General features: G+C 43.4%; 1 protein-coding gene across 1 annotated transcript in view; it reads left to right on the forward strand.

Moving 5' to 3' along the window:
- Positions 1-3,680: 3,680 nt before the first annotated feature.
- The window catches only part of LOC149284271 (protein AF-9-like), a 92,823-nt gene continuing 82,942 nt past the window's right edge, over positions 3,681-13,561 (forward strand). Inside the window, exons 1-2 of the mRNA XM_089496944.1 lie at positions 3,681-3,692; positions 7,816-7,996. Coding sequence (XP_089353070.1) covers positions 3,681-3,692; positions 7,816-7,996 — 193 coding nt within the window. The remainder of the gene's footprint in view (positions 3,693-7,815; positions 7,997-13,561) is intronic.

Consider the following 13,561-nt stretch of genomic DNA (forward strand, 5'->3'; position numbering starts at 1 on the left):
GAAGCATGAGCAGACCCAACTGCACACAAATTCAATAATAGATTTGTTATTGATGTAATGCGAATTAAAATTTGACTTCTAATATTGCTAAAAGAGACTGCTGCCTTTCCTTCAATATTTAAAAGCTGTCGAGATCTTTTTATTTCCAAATTTTCCCCCAAATCCTTGTTCGGTGACCCCCCCACCTTTGATGGACCATTACCAGCCGACTTTGCTCTCCAGCGGCTCTAATTTGCGTTGTTTCTTCCTTTTGAAGAATGATAAATGGAAATTTATGGAAACTCTACTTTTTTCCCCTTCTACCTATTAGAATCACTGCTACTTTGGAAGCTTTTCTTTGTCAAGGTCAGTTAAGGACACCAGTAAAAGATTTGTGCCCTCTGCTGGTAGAAAGAAATACCTTGGGGGGGGGGGAGTTGCAATGCTTCCAAAAACACTGGTAGACCCCACGATATCCCTGCTTTGGCATAGGTGACACAAACACAACTGTGTTTATTCACTAAGGGGAGGGTTTGCGTTTCCAACTACTACGCTTGACTATTTATTATTAAGGTCCAACCCCAGGGGACTTGGCATTAACGGAGAGCTTGGCTGGCTTATATATATTTCTTCACCCCTTAAACATAGAATTATACATTATACAGGGCTAGTGCAGCCCTTTGCTGGAAATCCCTGCTAACATAGGCTCTTTATAATGAGTAGTGAAGTGAGAAGGTTAAAACAACAATGCCATTTTTAACCCCAATAACTGAACCAGGGATGCAAAGAAAGGACTTTCCCTAAACCGTCACCATTTCCAATCTACTCTACAACACAAGGTTTGAAATATCTGAGTGTATTTGACATCATCGCTCAAGCTGTACTTGAGGTCATCAGGTCATAAAGTTGGACCTCCCAAATTCATAGCATGCGGAGTTCCCTGTTATCTACTGTGGGCAATAGCAGCGATTCTGGTGCAATCACCATGGTAACCAATGCACTTTTCTTCTTTTCTACAGAAAATCTTATACACCTAGATGTTAATGTTGACTTGACAGTGCAATTTCAGTATTTAAAGGGACAGTCCAGCCATCATATGCACTTATATCCCAGACGTCCCTTTATATCGTTGCGATGTCCCCCTGGAAATGCATGGGGGATTCTGCAGCATTCCCCCCCATTATGCATTTGCCCTCCCGCCTCAGCTATTTTCCATGCAGGAGATGTGATCGGCCGTACATTTCCCTGCATGTGATATACTCTCTAGCGCTGGCAAACGTCTATCTAGACCTCTGTGATGAGATTTCGAAGAAGAAGGTGGCTGCAGAGGTAAAGTGCTTTCCTTTTCTCACAGAGAATGTGAAATATTTGTTCTTCTTCAGTAGAGGTGTCAGGGATATTAAACTACGCCTTTAAAATAAGCACTTCTGAGCTGGGGGAATTCATCGCTTGTGGGCACGTACAAACATCCAGTCCAGCTTTTTTTGTAGTTATGTTCTTTACTTGCACTTTTAGGCTGTAATGGTAGTGTGGATATGAAACAATAGCAATGTAGCAGATCACATTGCCACACATATGTTACTGCCACACATGTGATTGTTAGGTTCCTAGGATTGGGAAATATCAGAAGCACGTAGCAGTTCTGCATCGCAGGGGCCTGGTACCCAGTATCTTGGTCTGATCGCCCCCTCATTACTTCATGATCAGACTACTACGATGAAGGGATCACTCAGGGATCAGTAAGGCTAGGTCCCTTTTAACTTTGAAGCTAGATTGCATCTGCAGTTCCATTTGGCTGTGGTCAACAAAAGCAGGTAACATGTCTTGGTCTTTGAATGGCAAAGCATGTCCCATGCATGTTGTCAGCCACAGACAGGGATGTCGAGGTCTAGAAGTAAGTGATGGTTTACTGCGTTTATTACTAAGTTGTGGCTGGAATCGGTAAACATACGAGAAAAGTGAGGAAGCCAAAGCACACATACAGGAAACAATACATGATTCCAAGGGTGGAGGTCACAAAGACACAGAAGGACAAATTAATTACCCTCGTAAGCAGGGTTATGATTTAGAAAAAGCGGTGTATCGCTACATGAGTGTGTCCAGCCTGCAGGGAGTGGATTCTGTGGCAATGGTGTTTTTAGATTGGGTGCTCCCTTTTGTTGATGATAACAAAAGCATCACTTCTAATTCGGTTCCTTCGTCCACTAGTCCAGAATATTTTTAAAGGTCCGATGAAAGAGAGCTATTTGCAATTAAGGCAACAAATCAACCCCTTCCTTTGTCCAAAGCTACAGAGCAATGAGTACATGTGATGCACCTAAAGAAAACAGTAAGGTGCCTTTATAATACTTGATTGGAAGATCATAAACATTATATAGCGATGATAAGGAGACCGAGCAGGTTTTCGGCATCTCCTCACCTCACTAGTCACCCAGAGATCTGGCCACTTGTCGGGATAACATGAAAGCCTTCACTTGATTTGGAGTTACAGACCGCTGCTGTGACGTGAGCAGTCCAGGGTGGAAACTGTTAATAGCGGACTCAAAAATAAGCCATAGACAGAGTAACTTTAAGTATTGTTTCCATGTTCTAATTGCATCTATATTGCACTGTTAAGCTTGCAAGGATTCCAAGCTGAGATGTATGACATTGAAAGAAAGAACTCTGCACACCACGGGCAAAACATAATCCTTCACGGGTTTTAAAAGGTGCCAAGTATCATACATGAACATGTGCACTGTGCTATACGTCATGGAATCGTCATGAGAAGTAACGTATATTACAAGCTTGTACCAATCCTTTATTCGAGGAGAAGCTGTCTCAGACAGGGTTATCATGCTGCATAGTCAAGCGAGGTTTGTCTATTCACTAAAGAGAGTCCATGACTTCACTATACATTATGAAGTTTCAACTTTCAACCCTCAGCAAGCTTCTGCTGCAAGCTGTCCACGTATAATGTGGTACAGGGTCAACTCAGCCCTTCATGATATTAATATTAAAGCGAGAGGATTTGCAACCACAACTCGCCATTTAGTGAATACAGCGCAGGATGTTGAAACTGCAGGTCTCCCGCAAACTCCCAGGTCAGTGTATAAACCCGTTACCAAGCGGTGGGAGCCCAGCATGCTGACCCCCACTACTACTACAATTCTAGAAATGTCACCAACACACCTACGCTTCCTGTTTGGGCTCCCAGCCCTTTACCGACTTTGTGTGTTTGGGGTGTTCTTGCTAGATTCCTCTCACTTTCCCCCAGTTCGTCCTTTCTTCCATGTTCCCCTCCCTACTTGCCAGGCTTCCTTTCTCCTCTCACCTTTCCCAGCCCAGCACCTCAATGCAACCGGCTTTTGAACCCGTCTACATCTATATTTCCAGTTTCTCAGACCCCCCCCCCCTTTTTTTTTTTTTTTATTCTTTCCCCTCCTCTCTTTCAAACCCTCCCTTCCTCTTCTCTCCAGCACTGTGTTATGTCTGGGTGCCAGGCTGTCGCCGCAGTGCGCATGCGCCAAAGCCCCTGCAATTACCGGGCTCCGTGTAATGAGACAGAGAGGTAGACATACAGGGGAGGAAGAGCAGAGCGAGCCTTAGCCATGCCTGCCGCTTCTGCTTCCATCTCCCACCTCCTCTTCCCTCCCTCTTGGTGAGAGCAGCTCAAATACAACTTAAGGAGGAGGAATAAGAGGCTGCCCCATCCCCTAGGCATGGCCAGCTCAGTGAGTCAAGGGGGTGGAACTAACCCGTCTCCTTAATGCAGCCTTCTGCAGACTGCCTCAGCCTGTAGCCACAGCACTGTTATTTATGTACTACCGCTGCTCGCATCAACCTGGGCTCGCAGGCAGCACTGCTTTCCCTTTTCCCCCATTCGCGATCGGTGCCAAAGGATAGTTGGCACGTATTGATAACAGGGGGGCTCACGCACTGGACGGCAGGGGACATGAATGCCAAGGTAGATGGACATATGGATCGGCAGGCGATGCCGGGGCACACACTGGATTGAGGACATCATAAGGTTAAAGTGGAATTGGCCTTTTTTGGACCGGGATCCAGAAAGGGGGACGCTTCGAGATGCCGTTCGGCATGATCTGAGAGTTTGGAGAGGGAAGGGCACCATCCACACTTGGATCAGCAGCAGAAGCACCTGAGTGATGGTATTAAGGGAGAGGACGGGCTTGGATTAATAGCCACCGACTGGAGCATTGTAACACTTTGTATTGCGCTGGGCATAGACCAGCACCTGGATTAACGCATCGGGACGAGGGCTTGTTGGGGTGGTGGTAATTAGGGGGGGACGAGTGGATTTCAATCAAGCACCTGCAGGAGGGAGTGGATTAAGACCTGGATCGCAACGATTTGGATCCCGAATCAGCAAGGAGAAGGTGGATCGCGAACCGCAGTGGCAGCGGCTCCAAGCTGGTTCTACACGATCCCCGTAATAAAGGCAGCCCGGCGGTGCAGGAGCTGCAGCTAGCATGGTGCGTTCGCTTTATGTCTTTGCTACACGGGCTTTCATGATAGAGAATGTAACAATGCTAAATGACAGTCCGGAGGCAGCTCTATAGGGCCGTAAGTACAGGACGCTGCCCGTCCATTCAGCTAAACGACTGTGCATGAGAATGGAGATGTGTCAGGGCTAAATGCTAAAGAGTGATTTGTTGCATCGTATGTCACACATGCATGATCGCGATACACCGATCGGTAAATAAGGCTCGTAATATAATAAAGCGACGAATCGGACGTGTCTGGCAGCTGCCAGTCATTCGTTACCGATCTAGCGAGTAGAAGTGACGAGACATCAGATTAGAAAACAAAGAAATGCCAGGAGAGATCCGGTACTGCGGGGCCGTTACGGACCTGCTGTGATCTGGGCTTATACACGCAAAAGCACCGCATTCCTGCGCTAAGAGCACGGGGGTGCGCGATATATAAACGGATGTCAGCTCCTGCAGAACCTCTTTTGGGGTGGGGGTTAAGAGGCCGGGGGTATAAAGAGTATAGCCGAGTAAGAGTACACGATACAGGTACAAACTAGAAATGTGACACCGTCCTGCTAAACGCTAACATCCCCAAGAGGTTCTACAGCAGCTGGCTTTTCTTAACTTGGTTAACCATGTCCTGACCTCTACGACCTGAACTCACCTGCCTCTGTATGATTAATATTACGCGCCTAGGCATGTAACATACTGCGATCTCTGAGCCCCGTACCTCATAACCCCATGTGTATCCGCTCCTACAGCCCCACGTTTCGGCTGGGTCACCTGTATGTAGTGTCTAGTCTATAGAACGGAGGTCTACCTCTCTGGAATGACCCAAGTCAGCTGATACAGGCCCAGCTAGACCTGCCGCAGAGACGCTGTAGGCTTTACTTAGTATCACCTTTGGTGGTTTGCCCCCCCTACCTGCATCAGCCCGGACACTCCCGAATCGGCAGTAGCCCGTACAACCCGTCTAACGGCAAAGGCGGGAGTCCCACAGCAGGAAGTGACGTGCGCGGTACTGGCGACTGGATTCGGCACCGGGGCTGCGCACGTCACTCTTACCTCTTCGCACCGGGAGCTTACCGGTGCAGCCTGGGCAAATGTGTGAATGGCGGCAGCGTGGTCCCACACTACCCATTCATTGGAACACCGGCCTATAGGCGCGAGTGCTGTACCGTGACTGAGCCTCCTGGTTATGGCACTGGGGGGCCACCTCCTACCTGAAAGGTGCCAAATGCTGGCCTTCAGTAATGCGCCGTGTCTGCCCTCACGTGCAGCCTCCAGACGTGTGATGTTTATTTGCGTATAGGGCGCCAACATTGGCTCCCTATGCCTCAGGGAGTAAATAATATACATATCGTGGAAAGTTACAGGAGCCATTATTTCTGTCTCCCTAAGTTCTGTGCTATATGTACTTGCGTGTGTATGTATGTATATGTATATGTGTGTGTGTGTGTGTGTATATGAGGTACATAAAGGGGGAATGAGAAATGGAAACATTTCCACAGCGGGAGCTGGCTCGGTATGGGGTTTAAGTAGGCAATAACCCTCAGCATGCGTAATGTGATCATGTATTTCTTACAGCTTCCTCTAGCACATGCGCTAAAACAAGTCATTTTATAAATAATAGCTTTTTTCACGTCAAGATGATAATATGCACCGCAGTTCTAGTGTATGTGAAACCGGTGCTCCTAATTCAGGGTTACCCGGTACCCCACCACAAAATAATAACGTTTCTAGAAGTGTTGGATATGTTCTTTTTGGTGCAGAAGCTGTATTTAAAGTATATCCGCAATCCACATGCTCATTCGTTGTACAGCACTGTGGTATACGATGGCGCTCTATGAATCAGTATATAATAAGAGTGCTTGTTTTCACAACATAATAGATTAGGCAGCACGCTGATCGGATTTCTTTAAAAACAAACAAACTGCGGTTTAATTCCGTTTAGCATCTTTTGATAATTATTGAGGTATGTGCCCTGTGTGCCGGGGAAGGTCTGGGTAGAGGCAGCCATTGTTTGCACATGCGATTTCCTTTGTGTTTTTATGAGAATCGTCCAGCGTGTGTGGTCTCTTTTTGGGGTGCTGTTTATTCTTACTTTATTACTAAAAGCATGAAAGGTATAATATGCCTGAAAAAGTGAGCGGGGTAGTCTCGAAAGCTGGCAACCCATTACACGGCAGTTATAGCCAATAAAGCTATCATCTTTACCAAATTTGCTTTCAGCTTGATAGGGATTGTAGTGCTAGGGGTTGTGATCTTTGTGGGCAGTATTGCAGTTTAATCCTATCCACCCAGGGTTAATATGGAGTGTTAAATCTGTGCAGGTAACGTTCCAGTATCTGGGTGACATTTATTTCATCTATTAATGGTGTGTTTGCTTTCGGCTTGCTCTGCTTGCCGAGCGCTGTTAGGGTTGTGTATTTAAGGTGCGCTTTTTGTTAGGTCTTAATCACAATTGCCTCTTCGTAGGAGCGTAGAAAGCGGGGCTAAGAGGAAGAATGGACAATTGTTTCATACCCCGAGGCTTCTATTGAACCATAATGAAAACAAGGATAACACCCAGCTAGGGCATTAACATCCTCCCAATGGCTAGCACCAGTAACAAAAACATAGCTTGGGCGCTAACCCACCAGGAGGTCTGTGATCATAGTACCAAAGAAATGTTATGTGTTACGCAGAGCAGACCTTGCTCACATATGTGTTCTCCTCTGGTTTTGTATTTATTATTAGAAAGATCATACCTAGCTAGTCAGACACCATTTGTCTGGCGGCTCATACCAAGACAGATTTAGTTGATAGCAGGTATATAGGTATTGGCATTTGCCCATCAGCGTTAGTAGAGCAGTAATGGATCTATTCACCATCCCCTCCCTTAACTCAAACTCCCGGCAACGAGCATCACTACCTTAAACATGCTTTCCTATTTTCAGTTCCCGTTGACTGATTCGAGGGAAGCCTCTTTTGAGTTTAAATTAGTACATTGAAACTAAAAGCATCCGCTGAAGCCTTACCGTATAGAAGCAGTTACCGTAGGACATGTTTACGTGAGTAGTATTCTCCACAGGTCACTGAAGTCGGTGAGGGTACTGTTTGTATAAGGCCACCGTCTGTTGTGCGAGTCGGATGGAAAGTACCGGAGATGCGCTTACACAAAAGCTTTTGGTTTGTGAAAAGATGTAGTGACACGTGTGCATGTTTGTGATCTCCAGTGTCCGTGATGTGTGTTTTCTCTCAGGTCCACGCGTAGGACCATCATTCTATGTTACAAACTTGATTTTGGTACCGATGATTAAAATATTCTATGCGTCTTCATTTAAATTATAGCGTGTTCATATTGTTGTCCTTTCAATTACAGTGTGCTGTTCAAGTTAAGCTTGAGCTGGGTCATCGGGCTCAGGTTAGAAAGAAGCCGACGCTCGAAGGATTTACCCACGATTGGATGGTATTCGTCCGAGGACCGGAGCACAGTAACATTCAGCACTTTGTGGAGAAAGTTGTGTTTCACTTGCATGAGAGCTTCCCAAGGCCCAAACGAGGTAAATGTATGTCCTGTTGTGTGCCAATGCATCACTCCTCAAACTAGATCAAACTATTATCTGTAGGACTGTAATAATCCAGCAACTGAGCTCTTCTGCATATTTTTTCTTTTGGTGTTAAATGTTTTCTTTCAAGTTATTACTTTGGCTTCTGTTGGCTTTCTATCGGCCATTTTAATTGTATGCACTATTCCTAAGTTTATATAGAGTGCTAGCTTTGCTTCTTTATATTCAGTTATTGATAAAATATCTAAAGGAAATGAATTTGGCCACCAGTGCTTAAATCTGGTTTAAAATTTGTCATGTTTCTGTTCCAATCACTAGCTATGTATGCATGTTGTACATTTTCATGGACTCCAATTTCAAAGGAATTAATGGTTTTATATTCTGCATTATGCTGTCACTTGCATATCGCGTGCGTTTCCTGAATATCCTATCATATGTCCACTGTTGCTTTTTACAGTGAATGAAGTGTGTTATAAAAAATCATGATATTACAATGGAAATACAGCTTTGACTCTTCATGGAATTGGCTCCTTAGTTGGGTGCGTTATGAAGTACTACTCTGCGATGTTGCCTAGTTTTTTTTATGTGTTGTTTTTGTGAGAATTTAGGCAAAGTCATGGAAAATCTTGTGCCGTCTGGCTGTATCCCAACTTTCTTCTTCTCCTGGCCTGCGTCGGATGAGTGCATTAACGCATCAGCCGTGATTGCGTGTCTAAACTGTGTAAAATAGCTTGATGAAGGCATTTACAGCTCACATATGGGACTGTGGAGCGGTCGAATGTTTACTTTCCACACTTTCAACAGACAGACAGACAGACCTCCTGTCCTGGTTGAATGTATGCACTGCATATTTCACCCTTTGATTTGACTTTCTGTTTAAATAGATCTCACTGAGTCCCCGTTTGTGTGACTCTTCAGGAAATGCATTAGTCTTGCAATGGTTTGTATATATTTCTGTTGCTCCAGCCTAATCTTATTTCTGGCGATTTAAGATTGATTCCTATGATTTATGCCTGTTCGTACTGTTTTGTACATTTACTAGATATATGTGTGCCATCTCAGTGTTCAATAATGCATAGGTTAGCACTATATTGTTTAATGTAGAATTTAACTCCGTTGATGTGCTCTGTAACTGATTATTCTCTCTCTGTGGTAATGTAATGTCCCTCCAATGTTATCCTGTAATATATCTGAAATTACGTTTTTGGAATATAAATGTAGATTGCTTCAATTGTTAACACTTTTTCTATTGTAAAGAACCCATTGTTTTCCCTGCGTATTATGCAGTGGGAGACAAGCGTCATTCTTCTCCTGATAATAAATACATATTATTGGGCATGAGACCTTTATGGTTTCTGTCGCAATGCGAAATTCCCATTAATGGATTATGGAAATAGTGCTCCTACAATCCGTCCTACGGTTGAATTAATGGTTTCTTTATACAAGATCTAGCAATTGCCTACCAGACTCATCATAATTTAGTAAATCCAGTCTCCTGATGTATGGGAATAACGGTCACCTGCGAGTGGTCTTGAATTCTTGTTGCAACAGAGAACTACCGTCTAGGCTTTAGAGCAAACTGGGTATTTCCAACCGTTTGTCTCGTCTCTAGTAACATATTCTGCATTGCTGTGTGATTTAAGATCATTTATGCATTGCCAGTAGCTGCAGGGCAGTGCGAGATGTAGTTAGGATTGTAAGATGCCAAAGATCTTATTCCGTGTGTCACAGCCCTGCGTGTCCCTTAACGTGTTGTGTGTTCTCACTGTTATTTACCAAGGGTGAAAGCCTCAGGAGGGAGATTTGTGTGATTTTTGTTTCGAAATGTGCCGTGAGTATCTTAGTCTGTAAACATTTACTAGCTAATACAGGTTTAGAAACGGCTCATTTCAATGTTGGCGATGGGAAACTCTTCCCAGAGACGTCCAAAATAATACTGTTGTGACCCAAGTGATAAGCAATTGGCTGACAAACACAGACCTTTCAGAGCGCTTTTGATGACTATTACACTAGCATTTCCCATCCCTTTATATGGGTATTACGCCTATGCACACTAAAAAAGGAAAACTGCTGACTCTTCACAGATGTATTCCGGTACTAGCAGATTCACGCGTAAGGGGAGATCTAAGAGGACGTGTGACGCTTCTGTGAGTCATTCTTGATGGGGAATATATCACAGCCGTGTCGAGCACATTTTATTTTCATAAAAGAAACCCTTTCATATATGCAGTTGCCATGAACAGCCCCTTCCCAACAGGCAGCATTTAAGGGGTATGGTTTTGAGTGCTGCCCTGTGTTTGGCATGAGACTGTTTTGCGGGGCAATGTTGCGTCACGCCGCCTGTGTATATAATATTATATATAATAAGCGTTTGTGTTTGATGCAGAGCATGTCTCCTAAAGCCGAACACCTTTGTCACGAACTGCGTAGTTTATTCCCTCCAGCGACTTTATTTTCTCGTCTTGAGGGAATTTAATGGCAAGCAGACATGGAAATTGTTGCTAGGTGGAGTGAGACTGGTTCCACGACTGGAAATACACGCTTGCCTCTAAGACGCACCAATGTGATATCTAGCGGGAGTTTTTTGGGTTTTTTTGTGTGAGATTTTTAGAATGGAAAATACATTGATCTTTAAAAATAAATAATAATAATAAAAAGCGCCCATTGTTTGCATAATGATTTTTTTTCTTGAGCGCTCTGTGTGTTTCCACGATGTGACAAGTGCTGGGAAGTTTGCCAGCTAACATGGCCCTGCGGAGACCTTGTCATATTCTAATTACACATGACTCCCAACCTTTCCTATTCAGTGAGAACATGCCACTCGCTTTTCTCTCATTCATTTCAGATTTCCAGCACTCGTGAAATTACAGTAATGAGCGCCAGATAGACACCCTCCAAATCTCCTAATCATTTCAGACCTTCACAAGTCCTAGTTTAGTAGATTAGTGTCACATGGCTAACGGATGCACAAGAAAATGCACTTTTTAACCTTCGTTTTTCTTTTAATTGCCAAATGTTTCAATGCTTTATTTTCCACATACATGGGAACGTTGTTCATAGGTTCCGTGTGTTGGTCAGTAACATGAACTTTAAACTTGTCAGTCTTCATTTTTGTATTTTTATCACAAAGAAAAAAGAGTAAATGGCATGTAACACAGTAGTGTAATTTGTTATATTTTAAAGATTATGAATATGGTTGTTATTATTTTATTTATATAGCGCCAACAGTTTACGCAGCGCTTCATACACTACATATATTCAAGGGGTATGACAAAACGAGAAATGACAGATTAAGACAAACCGATACATTAGATGGAGAGAGCCCTGCTCACAATCTTGACTTGGACTATAGAATTCCAGCTCCCCCAGTTGCTTTTGCAACCAATCCTATGAAGGCTTTGACAAGCTGAAATTGGCACGTTCTCGTGAATATGTTAATTCCATTTGTTTGTATGTATATTTGTACAGTTAACAGATGTACGTAGTAGTAGTAGAGGCAGAGCCGGGTTAAAGAGCATCCATCTACATTACCCCTCAAACCATCTCACAATGTATTGAAGCATAATGCCAGGATAAGTTGACATAGCATGGCGCTTTGCTTTAATAAATAGCCAGGGTGGCCACGTGGGAGCTGCTGTTGATATTTGTTCCGCAACTTCACTTATTAGCTAGCTGGTCAGAGGATATCCTTGGGCAGCAAGACAATGTCTGAAATTCAGGACTGTCTTGCTTAAAACAGGATAGTCTGGGATTATGTAAATGTCAAGTGATAACAACATGTCCAACTCTATTGTCATACAATTAGTAGATGTATAGTTCAAAAGCCCTAACAACTTTACCATGATAAGTGCCCGTAACCTCACTCCCTCAGCCATACATTAAAACTTGCGCCAGAGGAAACATCTCCATTGAGTTATCAGTCTGGGACCAAATGTGAGGCACGTTTCCGCTGTACGAGGGAACCAACAAACCCAGATGTATGTTAACACCTTCATGTGCCTCGTCCAGTTGGTATCTCGCTAGGCAAAAGGCAACAAGGAGGTCCTTCTTTCAGCCTACTTAAAATCTATAATGGCGCTCCAATTATTGTATAAGTGCTTTCCTGTAATAGAAATAGTCTAACATCAGCACTTACCTATGATTATCTGCAGAGCTGGGCTGTATCGGTATCTCATTAGATCTAATACTGACTTAGTGCACGATGTGAGCAGAAGTGAACTCCGCAGGATTCTAGAAAAAAAGAAAGCATCCCCCCTGCTGAGATGAAACCACAAGAATCTGCTCCCTGGGAAGAAAAAATAAAGTCTGTAGAACCCTGTCTGTAAAACCGACCTAGTTTCCTAATTACTAAGTGTTCTGCATGTCATTATAGAAACCCATTTTGACAGGGGACAACGCAATGGCCCTCTTCGGTTAAAAAAACCCACCTTATGCAGTTATTTGTAATACTACAGGATAAGTGAGTCAGCTAGAGTACAGTATTGTATCAAATTTGTTTCCTGTAGGTTGTTACCCTTGTTGGTATAGTATATAATTGTATCTAAACTTAAATGTAATTAATATTTACAGAAGACAAGTACACCAAGTAGATGTTGCTGTTTTTAGTGGTCCCCTAGTAGCAATTTCGCCCAATCAAGTACCCCACATACCAATTGCTTGTCGATGGAGTACCTCTAATATGACCGTTTATTTTGCTGTTCGCTTCAAGAATCGCTAATGTACCCCCAAATCCCTTCTAGAAATATTCCATACACATGAGAACGTTTAGCTTAGATGTTATGTTCTACTCCCTGCGCAGTGCAATTTGTGTTTATCATGAACAATAAAGTTTTGCAAAACAAAAAGCCAGGTTATTCTTGGATTGGGCTGCCCTTATCCCACACTGGGCTCCTTTTGATAAGGTAGCTTTGATTTCACTGCAGCCAGACCCCAAGAATACAAAAGTGTCTAGATCAGACTTCTCACCATCGCCAATTACTACATGTGGTGAAGTGTGTAGTCCATCACTTCACACGGCTGTAATGATGTCTTTTATCGCAGCAGGGACTGCTCTGCTAAACAAGTAGACCAGGGAAACACTGGTTTTCAAAGAGTTTTTTTTCTCTTTTCAAAAATAAAAACATTTCTATAATAGAAGTTTTATTAGTCGGAGGAATGCTTTATCTGCCGTGTCAGGGCTTCCGTACTCTAAAATGCAATAGCTTTCTGGAGTTCTGGAATATCATAAAGTTTGTCCGTGAAGCTGAATTCTGTTCCGAATGTAAAATATTTTTTAGAAACGTCATTTGACACCATGCTGCCTTGAAAGAGGGCGCTCCATAAGCCTCGGTTGCCATCTTGATGAGAAGCAGAAACATTCTTTCTTTCTGATTTTGAAGTTCATTGCATGTTGAAATCCACCGGAACACTTCTTCACGGGGCTTTTAAAATGTATCCGTATTATAATACAAACCTTTTTGTATGAAATAATTAGAAAGGTGCCTTTTAGAAGCGGTCACTGAAGGCCTGTTAAATTGAGTAAGGCCACATACTGGCCGGATTATAGCCAGACATGCCTAG

Source organism: Sceloporus occidentalis, unplaced genomic scaffold, assembly GCF_023333645.1.
Source record: "Sceloporus occidentalis isolate IW3139 unplaced genomic scaffold, rSceOcc1.0.p SCAF_96, whole genome shotgun sequence".
Taxonomy (NCBI): Eukaryota; Metazoa; Chordata; class Lepidosauria; order Squamata; family Phrynosomatidae; genus Sceloporus; species Sceloporus occidentalis.